Here is a 15,199-nt window from a genome sequence, read left to right on the forward strand (position 1 = left end):
CACACCCAGGATGTGGTGATGTTGTTTTCCTACAACTTCCTTTTTGCTCTGTTAGACACAGAAAGGCAGTGAGGGAGCCTGTGCTCGTAGGAGTCATGTCTTTAATCATGAACTAGACAGGAAAACTTAAATGTTTAATAGAAAGCAGCCCTGTGTTCAGCCCCAGAGTTGAAAAGAGAACATGGGGAATGTTCTGCTCACATAACCCAGAACACCCCTTGGCTTGTCTTTGGTGCAGATAAAATGCAAATTGTGGTAAGAAGAATTATCACTTTTATTACTATAATAAATCAAAGTACAAAATTTAGCCTGTAAATATTTAGCTTTCGATATAACAAAACAGAAGTGATGTGGTGGTTGTGAAGTCCCCACGGGCACAAGCAGTGTAAGGTAGTGACAGAGGTTTCCGTGCTGCTGGCTTGAGAACAAACACATGCTGTCCTGAAAACAGAGAGGGGATCAGTCAAGTTGCAGGATATACAGGCCACGATAGCAAACTACAACATGGGCTCAGGGTATTGTGGTTTATACAATCTCTGTGTTGTGTATTAGTGTGACCCATAGCAAAGTGTTCTTTCCTATGGTGTTTGCAGTGGGAAAGGGGCCTTGAAATGTCAACAGTAAGAGTGAATTTTGTAAGCTCATTTTCAGTTACCTTTCCTACAAGAAAAGGGCACCCTGGAGTCACAGTGTGAGGCACAGAGCCAGCAGTGCCTCCAGCTTTGAGTAGGTTGTTTCACACCTGTACCTCACTGCCCTTACCCTGTGCCCTGTCTCCTGTTCTGGGAAACAGAAGCCAAGATTGTGCAAGCTGCATTTTGGATCTGCTCCTTCCAGTTTGTTTGTGCACGTCTCTCTCTTTTACACTTAAGCACTTGTTGGTAGGTCTGTAGAAGGATGTGGTGATGCTGAGAGCTCCAGCCTGTTCTCTGTGCTACTGAAGCTGTTCAGGAGCACATCTGCAGCTTGTTTTGGTTTGAGATGTGATCATCAAAGGAAGTTGCTTTAAAGCCTCATAACTGGAACAATTCTCCAACCACCTTAGTTGCAGTAGCAAAACCTACTGCTGTTTGCATGTGGGCTGGGTTAGCTATGGGACAGACCCAGGTTGTGGGTTAGTGTCTTGAATGCTGCATTTCCCTTCCTGGGGAAAAACTCCCCTCTCTCCTCTAGAACTAGCCCTGGTAAGTAAAGCAAGAGCACGTACCTGAGGTTACTGCTCCCCATCTTCTGGTTTGAGGTACTGTGTGCAATCATTTATTTTCTTAAGATGAACAATGTCAATCCTTTCAGAACACATTGGACAGATGTTTTCTGTCTGTAACATGCTGTTACAAAAGAAGGGTGACTGGTCAAATGGTGATTCTTACAGTTTCAAAGGAACAGCTGGGCCTGAGGCAGAGGCCTCAGTTCTGCTCTGTAAGAACAGGCCCAAGCAACAGGCACGTCTGCTGAGGCGAAGCAAAGGCTGTCTTGTTCTCAGAGAACCACTGTGGCACCAGAAAGGCTGCTGCAGGGGCATGAAGAAAATTTGGCTATTAAAACATCTGCAGCAGAGCCTAGGTTGGAATGTGACACTTCTGCAGCTTGCCATGTGCCAGTATCTGACCAGAGCCCTCCCCTCCTCCAGAAGGCAAGGAGGGGTGGGAGCTGAGTGCTGCCTCAGCCTGTGCCCAACACTGCCCTGCCTGTGCAGTGGTGTTTGCTGCTGCTCTCGTGTCCCCTCTCCCCACAGGGCATGGAGTTCTTGGGCAAACCCCCTCCCTCTCCTCTCCTGAGCCCTGTGGGTGTGCCTGAGGGCAGCAGCACAGCTTTGGGTCCCCTGGGAAGCTGTGAGGATGGTAGATGAAGCCAGGTACAGGAGACTTCTTGTCCACCCCACCCCTCTGTTACATTTCATTAGTACCAAAGGAAACAGTTTGCTGCTAAAAGATGAACACCCACTGCAATCCTGCAGTAGAGAAAGAAGAGCTCAACTTACTTCTTGAACTCAGAGTAGAGGGCAGGGAAGTCGCAGTGGGGACACGCCGTCCAGTCCTCCCGCACCATGTGCCGGCCCTGCAGGAACAGCCCCAGGCAGTTACAGGGCAGGTGTTGACCCAGGCACTGGGCTTGAGCCCTGCTGCTGGGGAGAGTCTCAGCAACCAAGTTCTAAAGCTCTCAAGGAGTTTAAAACCCCAAGCCCTGACAGCGTTCCTGTGGTTTGCTTACTGTGTCCATGCTGTAACTGCACGTAGCTCCCCCTGACCCTGAGCTGTGCTGCTTTCACTGGTATTCACCTTCCTCTCTCAGAACTAAAAAAGCTAAGACTGTATTGAATCACAGCTTTAAAAGTTCTTTTAGTTTGGCAGCTCTAGACTGTTACCTGCAGATGTCTATGCAGGGAGGTATCTCAATGTTCTGAGATATTTGGTGTTGCATGTGGCAGACACAGCGTGCCCCCAGAGGGTCCCGGCCAGAGCACTGAGCACTGACCTGCTCATTGCTCGCCTCTCTCAATGGAGTCATTTCCTTTTCTTTGGCATGGTCTACTACTTTGCTTTTGACAGAAGTAATTCAGATGCACTTTTCCAAAACTATACAAATACAACAGCACCTTGAACTCCATTGAGAGATTTTTGCTGTAATAAATAAAATCCGCAACTGGCTCCTAGGGCAGCGGGCAGCGATGGTACAGCCCTCTGTCATGGAAGTGAACTCTAACCCATAAATGATGTGGAGGATGCACGAATACTTACATTGTTCTGGCTCAAAAAGCTGTACTTAGAAGCCTTGTAACTTTTTTCCCCTTCAGATAATACTTCTAAAATACACCCTTCATCTTACTCTGCTACACCAATAGAGTAAATGAGTTGCTATGACTATATTTTTTGTAAGACCTAATTCTTTAGTTTTAATAAAGAATGTTTCACATTTGATTCCTGCTCAAGGGCATTTTGATTTTTCTGTGGTTGTGTGACAAATCACTTGAACCTATTGAAAATGAACGGTTGGTTAGATAGGAGCCAGCAATTTTGGTTTTGATGACTTTTGGGTGTAATGATAGCGTAGCTAAAGCTTTTCACTACACTCTAACATCTCCCAAAACAAAAATGTTGGAACTTTGTTTCTGAAAGGATCAGTAATCCCAGAAATTAAGTCAGTGGCTGAGCTATGACTGACTAAACCTTGGAAGTGCCTAAAAGTGCTGTTACATTCTGGGTATCTCCCAAACAGATTTTTGAAGTGGTGTGGGATTGTTGGTGTGGGGTTGGTTTTTTTGGGGGGGAGGGGGAAACTGTTGTTCTTTTTGTTTAATTTGGCAGCCTGGCGTCTAAGGGAAGAGCACCATGCCCTCCTCCAAGCCCCTGTGTGTGGAAGAAAGTGGGACTTCATCTCTGCTGTTGCTGCTCTGAGCCTGAGAGGAGCTGACCGCTAGGCTGGGCCCTGGCCTCAGCAGCACAATCCTGCCTGTCCATCCTCAACGCCTGGGCCGGGTGTGCAGGGGCGCCCCGCTGCACCAGCTGCCTCCTTGGCAAGCTGGAAGCTTCCAGAGCCACTTTCTGCTTTTCCTGTCACCCTTAAGTGCCTGCAATCTGTAGATGGCGACTAAGGATGCTCTATCATAGCTAAGAATGGTTTTTACTGTTGTGGCAACAGCTTGGAAAGAAAAAGCCTGTCAAACCAACGCACACAACCAAGTAGCTTAAGTCTGCTCCCCCAGGGCCTCCCTTTTCAAAAGCAAGTGTGTGTGTGCACAGACACTGTGGGTGTGTGCACCTTGTGTCTGTGTGTGCACAGGCCCTGTGTGAGCTATGTGTGCACAGCTGCTGTGTGTGTGTGAGCTATGTGTGCACAGCTGCTGTGTGTGTGTGTGCGTATGCCAGCCGGGTGGCTGCAGCCACACCACTTGTCACTCACCGTGGCGATGCAGTAGGGGAGGGTGTTCTTGCAGCTGGGGCAGAGCAGCTCACACTCAGGCAGCAGGAAGGCACAGTAGGGACAGGCTGTGCTGGGCTCCTCTGCTTCTGTCGTGTCCGGGTGCCTGGAAGGAGGATACACACACACATCAACAAACACCTCCAGCACCCCGAACCTGAGCGAAGGTGTGGTGCAAGGCCTTCGATGCTCAGCAAATGCTGTGCCTTTGAGGCCTTTGCAGAGCTGCCAGCTTCTGCTCTATGTTCTTCCAGCTCCTTCCTTTTAATCCTCCTTCAAGCTTCATCACAATTAGAGAAACACGTCCTTTTCCATCAAATTTGAAGCAATATCACATCTTTAAATCAAGCAGGGCAGAACAGAGACTCAATTCTGCTCCCACACCAATCCATAGGTTGCCCACATCTGAAATACAGTGTGTGGTTTTGGCCTTGCCTCCTCCAAAAAGGTTCCATGAGTTTCAACAAAAGGCTGTAGGGAGCAGTATCCATAAAAGAACAGCTGTGTAAGCTGAGACCCTTCACGTCCTAAAAAGACATGACTGGTGGAGGGGAAATGAAGAAAACCTAGAAGTCTGTGAGATCATGACACAGAAAAGGTTCCATCTCTCCCAAGAGGACAAGTATGAGGCATCACATTAAATTAGCCAAGGACCAGTCCTGACATGACGGAACCTCTTGTCTCAGAAGTCACTCGTCATTAACAATTTACATGGCTTCATGCAGAGAAATTGCAGCAGCTCATAGAGAACTGAAAGACATAAGAAATACCTGAAACACCCACAGGGGCTCAGCAAGTCCCTGAGCCTCAAAACGGTTAGAGGCAGGGAGAATAAATAAGAAAAGCCTTACATACGCTTGCCCTGCTGTCACACACTCACGCTTCCTCCTTTGACAGAAAACACTGGCTAGGATCTGTCAGAATAGAACTCCCAGATGAGGAAGAAAATGGCAAGAGTTCATCTATTTTATCTGTCCTTCCATCTTAGCCCTTGAGTCAGCAGCCTGCATAGCAGCAGAGTGCAGTGCTGCTGCTGTGGCAGCCACAGGTGACAGGCACCCTCCTAACTGGGGACGGACTGAAGCTCTGTGGCTGCAGCTGGGTCTTTGTGCAAGAGCTGGAACCTGCTGCTGCTGGCTCAGGAGCACTCTGTGTGCATGTCCCACGGAAGGGTTACCACAGCCAAAGGAACCTTTCATTTGCAAGGGAGCCTCCCATTGCCAGAGAAGAGGGGAAAGGGTTCTTGGCATTCCAAATGTGAGACAGTGAAATAACACGAAAACAAGACACAGCCTGTGTGCTTTATGAGCAAAAAGGACATCACAGGCGCTGCACAGATCTGCAAGCACAGATTGACACCACTCACCTGACCATTGCTTCAATTCTCTTTTTGTATTTAAGGTCTATTTTATTCCGATACTCGGGTCTCATCAACATAGCAGCAAAACTGAAGGCTGAGTCTTTCAATCCTGCTCTGTGACACTCGATTACAGCTGAAGTCAGAATTGGCACAATGTCTGTAAGAGAATGAAGCAATGATGTCAAATACTTACTTACTGACATTAACGTTGAAAGCCTTTGAGCTAACACGGCGGAAAAGGTCCTGATGAGAAACAACAGTATGTTTCCTCTCCCTCACAGTACACAGTGGCACAATTGGTGCAATTCCTGGAACTATATACAAGAAAATCATGGTTTCACCTCTCACTGCTTTGCATTTCTGAAACTCAGCATGGCAGCAGGCAGGTTTTGATTATAACTACTTCTGCTGACTCTGGCCTGCGCTGTTTAAAGTCTACATTCTAGAGGTACCCAAAAGGTGCCTTCAAAGTCATGGAGCCCATCAGCTCATTCCCTGCAACAGCGAGGCTTTGTGCGGGACTCAGGCAGCTCAGCGTCGCAGCTGGGGTGGGCAAGGAGAGGGGCAGCTGCTGCTGCTGGCGAGAGAAGCCTCATCCATCCCTGAGGCTGAACAGCAGGGGTGGCAGAGCTGGCTGTGTGACTGCCGCCACAGGAGTCTGTACTAACAACACAGGGGTTCAGGCTCTGCTTGTCCTTATGCAGAGCAGAGCAGAGCATGGGCCTGGGGCTGTCAGCACTTAGAATCACAGAATGGTAGGGTCGGGAAGGGACCTTTAGAGATTGTCTAGTCCAATTCCCCTGCAGATGCAGGTCCACCTAGATCAGGTCACACAGGAATGTGTCCAGACAGGTCTTGACCTCCAAGGAAGGAGATTCCACACCCTCCCTGGGCAGCAAACTTACGTGAGGGGAACTTGCTGATGTTGTTGGCCACACGTATGAGCATACGTGCTCCCTTCAGGTGGTCGCCACGCTTCACATGAGTCTGGAACACAGCACAGAGATTGGATTTACTGCAGCCCTCCCAGGGGAATTCCTGCAGCCTGCTCTTGGTGCTCAGCCTTCTGGGAGGTGCAACCCACGGCTCTCACAAAGCTACGCAGGGATGTATCCTGCACTAGAGACAGGACCAGAGACTTCACAGTGGCTCTTGCCCAGAACAGTCTCGCTGGCCTTCAGCCAACTATTTGCCTGCTCTTGCCTCACTGCTGGAAGAGAGGGAGGCCAGACGCTGCCTGTAAGGCTAAATATAATGAGTTAACTACTAGAAACCATTTCAGCTCCTCTGCTTAATTTCATATGCAGAAAAGCAGTCATCTGCTTATAGATAATAGCAACAATAAATAATGACAAATAATAACTATACTTGTAGCACAACATTTGTTAAGTATGAATGCAAAAGAAATACAGGAAGCCATATATAGGGTTTTAATTTTTCAGTATGCTCATCAGAAGCAGAACTAAGCATGGACTGTCCTCCTAAAGCTTGCTGTTACCACGCACTTGGGTTCTGTGATACAGCCTATGTGACAATGTCATTTATGTATACGGAGCATCCACAAGTACAGTTCAATAAATCAGAGATTGTGCAACTTAGGCATAAATACAGTTTCTCAGTTCTTTACCTTTACTAAAATATAGCTGTGCAGAATCATAAGGTTTGTAGCCATCTCAGAAGGAATTTTAATCTTCTGGGCCTTTAACTCTGAATACATACTGAAAAGAACATCATGTGCATTCCGGTAGTTTCCTTAAAACCAAACAACAACAAACAACACACTTCATGTTTTGTAACAATTTCTTTGCTACACCTTTATTCTCACAGCAAAACCTTTGCATGACAATTTCTTTGCAAAGTCACAAGCAGTTGCTTGTTGCAGCACCCTGAACAGTATCAACCAGGGAGTTAAATAAGGAAAAAAACCCCAACTTGCAGAAGTCATCTAAACAGTAGCAAAGTCTGCAAGTGGATGACAATTTCATATAATGAGACTTTAAAAATGTAAGATGCTCTATCCAACACACTGCTTCCACAATAATGAGGAGAAAAAGGATCTTTAGAGCATTTAGAGATGTTACTTCTGTTTGTTCTTCAATGTCAGATACTCAAAAATTAGTGTTTAAATGTTAATTTCACACCCTTAAACTTTATCATTTGCCTGCAACCAACCAAACTCCAAATCCATCAGAGAAATAATAAAGATCTGAATGTTAATTCACTAGATTATACTATAGAGAGATAGAAATGTTAATTCACTAGATTATACTATAGAGAGATAGATATACGTATACGCTTCCAGGTTACTATCAAGGACTGTCCAGAAACCGCAGGACTTCATTAAATTATCAACATAGCTGAAAACAACCAGTTTAGTTTGCTTAGTCTGCTCTTAGCTGGTTGGTTGTTCTTGCTTTTTTTGGGGTTGGTTTAATTTTATTTTTTCCCTGTGATTAGAGTCACACCCTTTGCAGTTGGAGGCATTTAAAGGAAATTTTAGGTTCATTTACTTCAGCCAACTTTTTTCCTCTGTTTCTCTATTGGCAAATGTTTTTACTCTATGGAGCAAAATACACTACAACTGAATTGTTATACACTACAACTGAATTGTTATACACTACAACTGAATCAGCCTCTGGAATTTGTGTGAGGCAGATAACTATCACTCCAAAATTCGTTGCTGGAAAAGTGTTACTTTTTCCTGCTTTGTCACCTACTCTCAGTGTAACATGATCAGTCTTAAAATCACATGATTACATAAAACCAGCTTCAAGGAAAACTGCACATAAAATGGCACACCCCAAGGAAAACACCCAACAGTATCACTTAAATATTGTTTGTTAAATGGATATTTAGGGAAAAAATAAATTATACTTCAGAATCAAACTCACTGAAGTCTCGTGAAGGAAGAGGGGAACAGGCTAAAGCTGTGCCACTGCGGAGGAAACAGTTACTGCAAGATTGGTCATTATAGTAAGAAAAACACTGTGCTTATCTACTATTGCAGAGACATCTATACTTCCTGAGCACATGAAATACAGTATGGGATACTGCATTTTCAATGTGAGTTTTCAGATTCAGACAAGTCAGTAAATATTTCAACCCCTGAGCCTTTGCTTTTCCTGCTTACATCACTAGCACAAATGCATTATTCACTGCTACAGTGAATAGGGAGGTTGTGCTTGTCAAGGGTTTGAGAGATTTTCCACTTCTTAGCCCAGTGCTGAGGAGCAGTCCATAAATGTTAATTTGCTGGGCTATCGTGAGGCTGCTGTTTTGCCTTTATAGATGTTTTTTCTTTCCAAGCAGTGTTACGGTAAGGCTGCTGCCATGGCTACACAGGAATGAGAATAATGGAGGCAACAGCTATTTTGCTTCTAGTCCTGTCTCCTCCTATTACTTTTTTCTAACTTCAGCTACCTCTCAGAGGTGAAAACATGGCTTAAGTAAGCAGGTGTCTGATCCTTCAACAGAAATCATCTCCTCTGTACATTTCCCACTGAAAAAACATCATGTGCAAAGAGTAAAGAATCAGCATCCAAGTCAGAAAGCACACGGAGAAACTGCAATGCTAAGATCTGTGATGTACAGAAAAGCAAAGCTGCAGGCAATATTAATCACTGTGTTTACTTGAATGTATAAAGAATGCAGATGTTTTTCACAATTTTCTTTTTCCACAGTGTGAGTCAATACCTTTTCACAAAGGCTACTTCAAGTTCTAAATTAAACTTGGAGAGAATTAAAAGCATTGCCATGTGTTTTTTTAAGCATTATCCTGTATAAAGAGCAGCACTCTGAGTACTGCAAGGATGTGGTGTCAGAGATGTTGTCACATCAAAGAAAACAGGCTTACCTGAACGCTGCTCTTCCCTGGCAATTATTATAGCAGTTCTGGCAGCTTCTCGGTATTGCTTTAGTGCCATGTATAAGCGGAACAGGTACTTGGCATCCTTAATTAAATAATGCAAAAGCAATTAGTACTAATGGAATCCATGCTGTATTCCCTTTCTCTTCTCGCTCATCCCACCACCACATTCTCCAAAGCAAGCAGACAACCTGGCTTGCTTCCCAAAGAGCTCTTCTATCAGCCTGCTTTAGCTGTGCTGCAAACCCTGCCTGTCCTAGCAGACCACTAAAAAAAGGAATCAGCAATAGAGAATTGGTCTTTCACAAGGATTCTGAGGAAATCCTCAGAAGAGCACACTCCTAAAAATACAGTTGAAATACAAAATAAAATAGCCCTGGGGACCTTTAAACTGGTAAATCAAGATTAAATGGAGCTGAAATGCTGTATATAATGGTATGGTTACAACTGAAATACACAAATCAGAATGAAGCTAACTAACTGTGCCATACTATTAGTAACCTCCAAACACTTACACTGTATATTCTATGTTAAAATGGTATAAAAATGTCTTTAAAAAGAATTGTATTAATTTATGTTATGCCATTGTCTGGATTACTGTGGGGGTTTTGTATGTAAGGCTCCAACATGTTGCAAAAATGCAGAAACTCAAGGGAATTCAAAGGAAGACAAACACGAAAGATATGAAGACATGTCTTTATAAAGAAGATGACTGCAAAGAGTAACTGACTCCCTGTCTGACAGGCAAGGCAAAAACAGGACACACAAAAAAATCCCCCACAGAAATAAAAGTGAGAGAGAAAGTCTGGCAGACACAAAGGAAAAAAAGAAAAGTAAGTTCTTGTTCTGAACTCACAATATAAGGAAAAGCATTAAGTGACCAAAAGTAACTACTTTTAAACCAATAACCAAAAGTCACAGATCATAAGAACCATTAACAATAATGAAATAGTTCTGTAGATAATAAAATAACCACAACTACTTATACTACTGCATATTATTTACTCACTGTAAACTGCCTTAAAAAGGAAAACTGCTGTTCCCTGAGTTGGGCAAGACAAACATGATGAATGGCAGGTGACAATGTAAGTCTTCCCAACTTGTGACCCCTCTGACTGACCAGAGATGGCTCCTCCCGTTTCTCTGACCACAGCAGTGGAAGGATCCTGTCCCAGCACTGACCAGTGGTCTTATATGGTACTTCCCATGTCACCAGTTACACTTTACTTAAATAATATATTTAAATGACTTGTATGGCAGCCATATGGAAAAAAATATAGAAATAGAGGGTGTCTCAGAAAAATCAGCCTCATGTTTTGCTTCCACGCTTTTATCAAGTCAGACATTTTAAAAGCAAGAAACGCAGGAAGGAGCTGTCAATTCACAACATGTTTCCTAAGGTCTTTGAAAAAATGGAGCAATGCAATCTAAGTGGTCTGAATATTAGCCAACCATGACTTTAATTTAGTTTTGCTTTTTAAAACACATGTACTTGGAAGACGTGCACACACAAGGCAGCAGAAGCTTGCTAGTTATCGCTCCCCAAAACGTTACAAAAGTACACATGTGACAAATTAAGAAGCTTTACACGTTAAAGTTAACAAATACAATAACTGACATCATAACATATTTAAGATATAATTTATTATTAGTCAGATAATAGTATAGCAAAATTTTGGAAAGCCTGATTATTTTTATAATATGGTACTAAATTAAAATGTCACATAATTAAAATATCACATGTGATAATTTAAATCACAGGTAACGTTGTGACAGACTTAAAGCAATCATGCTGCTGTCAGCAATGATCTGGTTTGAAGATCAATGCCTGCAAGGATTAGCAAGTTTCTGCTGCGTGGCTACTTGAAGTTCACTCTTACTTCCAGCTTTACAATAATACCACCACATAAAAGCTGCTATTTTCTAAAAACAACCCCGTTTGCTTGATCATTTCCAGAACGCTGCCTCCATAGCACAATGAGGGAAAAAGAACTGGCTTGTAAGATTCTTAAAACAAATATACATGATTTGATAAAGTAAAATTTTGTTACTCACTGAGAGAGACTAGGGCAGATTGGATTAAGGCATTCAGAAGAACAAGAGAGAGCTTTTAAACAAGGGAAAGAAAGCTCCACATTGAAGTTCAAAACAAAGTTTAATATGGAAGTTACGGCATTCACTAAATTTCTAAGTGTTTTCTAAAGCCTTTAGAACCTCTTCTTTAGAACATTTTCTTTCTAAAACCTTTAGAACCTCTTCAGTCTAGAGATCACGCTGTAGTTCACTTCCCTTACCCAGTCCTATGCACTTCTTCCAGCCAGATGTCTGGGCTGCTGCTCTTAGAACATAGACTTGTCCACCCAACTTTCAGCATAAATATGAAATGACTTTTGCTTACACTGATGCTGCACAGTTTTCATCAAACACCTCCAACACCTTCATTCTCATCTCTTGCAGCTGAACTCTGTTTGTTTCACTGTGTTTTGCTTCTCATAATTTTATTGTTCATATTTCAAATTACAGGTAAATAATAAAAAGACAGAGGGTTATTTGTTTGGGTTTCTAAAATGTTTTAAAGCAAAGTTGTCTTGGCCGTCATCTGTCCAGTGTCTCTAAATAGTCTAAACTATCAATGCCTTAATCTCTAGGCACCATACAAAAAGAAGGAGCCAGAATTTCTAATCTCCCCACAGAATCATAAACCATAGCTGTAATACTACAGGTGAAATAAACTTACTGCATCAAGACCATGTAACTTCCATTGTTACCACACCTTACTCCCTTCAGTAAGGCAAAACTTGTTGTTCCATGCATATCATTTTGCACTTCACTGTATTTACTGTGAGTTTGCGTGTGACCTTAAATTTCTTGACTAGGGAGTTAACTGTAGACTGTAATGTCAGCGCCCAGGACTGGGCTTTCCCAGCAGAGAAACATGGGTGCAGCACCACTTAGCTCCCACTCAAGCTCTGCTGAACAGGCACTAAAACTTCCAGTGGCTCAGACACTTGGTTCCATGGACTCAAGCCCAAATATAACTGAATATACCGTAAGCTCTATGGCCATAAAAGCTAAAAGTGGACTGTTTGATGCCTGTTTTTCTGTAGCTCCAACTCAGAGAGCCCAGACAGGCCACCGGCAGTCACTCTGCAAAATAGCTGTTTGGCATCTTAACCTCCAATGCTGCTGTTCCAATGTCTAACACCACGTTTATAGTGGACATTTTTAATCTGTCAGCATCTTGTATTTCTAGCACAGATCTAAGTGCTGCTTAGTTTGTGAATGATCCTCTTCTTTTATTACTAAACCTATGGCACTGGCAAATAAAACAGAAAAAATATGCCAGCAAGTATCCCCCAACTCCCAAATCCATATATACACGAGAGGGAAAGACGTCTACGAGTCTGCCAGAAGCCTTATCACACCCAGTGCATGGGTTATTTTAACAGAGAGGCGGGAAATATGGAAGAAAGGGTAATGGTCCTTTCTAAATTTTTTTCATTGATCACGCAACATTAAAAGAAGCCTCATAGCACAAAGCACCTCCTAACTCAGAAAACACAAACCCTTCTAAATAGTCTAAAAGAAAAAGAAAATGAAAGGTTCTAGGGATCCAAAGAAGATTTTCTATGACAACGATGAGTGAAAACATAAAAAGCATTGGCCACAGTATTTTACTGTCCTGCAGCCTATATCCACAGATGAAAGTGACTTTGAATAATCAATTCAAACTTGAAATACTACTACATAATAAGAATTCCCAAAAGAAAGATCAGGGTTTTTTTTCAAATAGGATTTAACTGTCACAGGGACATCCACATGAAGCTATTACACTTTCAAGTGATGTCAGTCACAAGGCTTTTGAGTTGCTTTGGCCTAAGCACAATTTGAAAATGGTCATTTATCACTTCAGAAACCAACAGGGATCTGCTCACTTCAGAAATCTGTCCACAACTTTTTAGGTCTCATATTGACATGAATACAGGAACTACTGTAGCCTGGTCATCTTTGGGCTTTTTGTCCTTCATCTCCTATCTACTACTTTACTTTCTTCCACTGCAACTCCCCACACTGCAAGAAGAGATCGGTGCTGGGGCTAGTCTTGAGACAAACATGCTGACTGTCCATCTGGGAAAGGCAACTGCCAGCTGGCTAACTGACGTGAACAGACAGCCAAGCTTTGTGTCTTTCCCTCACTATGAGTGTTAATTTCAATCTTCTCTGTCCAACTTGATAAAGCTTGGAGAAGGATGATTATATCTAAGAGTTACTTCCTTTCTTATCTTTCTGAAACTGAAGTTACTTGAGAGAGTAACAGAGTGAAGATGGTACAAAACCAAACTAAAACACAATCCATGTCTATCAAAACTTTTAGGACAAAATCAGCTCAGAAGACCTTGTAGCACAGCAATGTGAAACAGCTGCAGTAAGAAAAATACAATACCTTGGGCATGCCATCAGTCTCTCCCATAAGATAGTCTATCAGCTGATTTGTTAGGGCTTCATCTTTTGCCTGCCCCACCTATTAAAGAAAGAAGAAATATTATGATATGGAAGAGAAAGGAAAAATACTCATAAGGAGGCTTTTCATAAAAGCACTGAAACAAGACAGATTTAAAACATGATTTTTTTTTAAGCTCTGTGTGTTCAAACCAGATGGTTACTTGGTTCATCAAGCTTTGACATGCAGTAGTTCATATTTATTTTCCAATGTGCTATGTCAGGGGAGCATAAACAAACGTGTCTTTCCCAGCATGAACATCTCCTCTGTTTCTGTACTGGGAAGGTGTCTGAATCCAGGCAGCATGTGCTGAAGCCTGCTGTCACAAAGCTACGTCTATCGGCCCAGCACAATTTGTGTCTCAGGAGTATTTAGTGCCGGTCACTAGAATACAGACAGTTGAAGAGATAGTCTCAAATATATGGCTGAGGTGTTGAGATTCCACAAGGATACATATGGTACAATAGTCTTTGGGTTGATTCATAACCTCTGGTTTACTCATTTGGGCTAAAACATCTGGATCCAGAGGAAAGCATTCGACACTTCCATCTTACATGCCATGCCAACAGCTCTGTGAAACAGGAGGCCTCAAGAGTGGCTGTGCTAGCTCCAAGCAGAGGCAGGTCTACGGCTTAAGAGCCTGAAAAAGCTCTAGTAGTACCTAACAAGATTTTCAAAGCTGTGGCTTCTTGAAGGGAAGCAAGGCAGTCTGAACATGGTTTGGATGACAGGAAGTGGCAATGCCTGCTGAGATGGAAGGTGGCAGTAGGCCTGCTCAGGCAAGTTTCCAGTACATAGAAGTGAATGTCAAGAAACAGAGCACGTGCTGAGGTGCAGCATGAGCTGGAGACCATGTGACTACAGAATTTTGGAGATCATGAGCAAAATAACTAAGCAAAGGTTGCTTCATCTCAAATTTCTTTTTTTTTTTTTTTTAGGGATGGAAAGGAGATCTTTAGAGATAATAAGGATTGAAAACAAAAGGTATTACATAAGATTGATGCTGCAATTGATCTTCTGATAGTGGAAGTTGAAGGCAGTGAGCAGCAGACATTGTCCACCGTGACTTCAGAAAGGCTTTTGACACTGTCTTCCACAACATCCTCATAGAGAAGCTGAAGAAATATGGGCTGCATAAACGGTGAGATGGACTGAAAACTGGCTGACTGGTCAGGTCCAGAGGGTTGTGATCAATAACAGAAAGTTTAGTTGACGGTCAGGAAGTAGCAATGTAGGTCAATACTGGATCCAGTCTGATCTGGATGATGGGGCAGAGTGCACCCTTAGCAAGCTTGTTAATGACACAAACCAGGGTGGAGTGGCAGACACATCAGAGGACTGTGCTGCCATCCAAAGGGTCCTTGACAGGCTAGAGAAACAGGCTGCCAGGAATCCCATGAACTCTAATAAAGGGAGTGAAAAATCCTGCACTTGCGGAGGAACAACCCCATGTACCAGCACATGCTGGGGCCACCCAGCTGGAAAGCAGCTTTGCAGAAAACAGCCTGGGGGTCATCAAGGTGAACATTAGTCACCAATCTGACCTTCCAACAAA

At 43.1% G+C, this 15,199-nt stretch overlaps 1 protein-coding gene across 2 annotated transcripts in view; it reads right to left on the reverse strand.

The window, feature by feature from the left end:
• Positions 1-313: 313 nt before the first annotated feature.
• WDR19 (WD repeat domain 19) overlaps positions 314-15,199 on the reverse strand; it is a 44,605-nt gene continuing 29,719 nt past the window's right edge. Inside the window, exons 29-37 of one of the 2 annotated variants that reach the window (XM_061992345.1) lie at positions 13,588-13,665; positions 9,132-9,228; positions 6,906-7,030; positions 6,184-6,265; positions 5,285-5,435; positions 3,901-4,024; positions 1,982-2,058; positions 1,208-1,328; positions 314-441 (exon numbers count right to left, since the gene is read on the reverse strand). In XM_061992345.1, the coding sequence (XP_061848329.1) occupies positions 1,214-1,328; positions 1,982-2,058; positions 3,901-4,024; positions 5,285-5,435; positions 6,184-6,265; positions 6,906-7,030; positions 9,132-9,228; positions 13,588-13,665 (849 nt within the window). In that variant the 3' untranslated portion in view covers positions 314-441; positions 1,208-1,213. Of the gene's footprint in view, positions 442-1,207; positions 1,329-1,981; positions 2,059-3,900; positions 4,025-5,284; positions 5,436-6,183; positions 6,266-6,905; positions 7,031-9,131; positions 9,229-13,587; positions 13,666-15,199 lie in introns of those variants that run through there. The other variant, XM_061992346.1, reaches the window with a different exon arrangement.

The sequence above is a fragment of the Colius striatus genome, chromosome 3 (genome assembly GCF_028858725.1).
Source record: "Colius striatus isolate bColStr4 chromosome 3, bColStr4.1.hap1, whole genome shotgun sequence".
Lineage (NCBI taxonomy): Eukaryota > Metazoa > Chordata > Aves > Coliiformes > Coliidae > Colius > Colius striatus.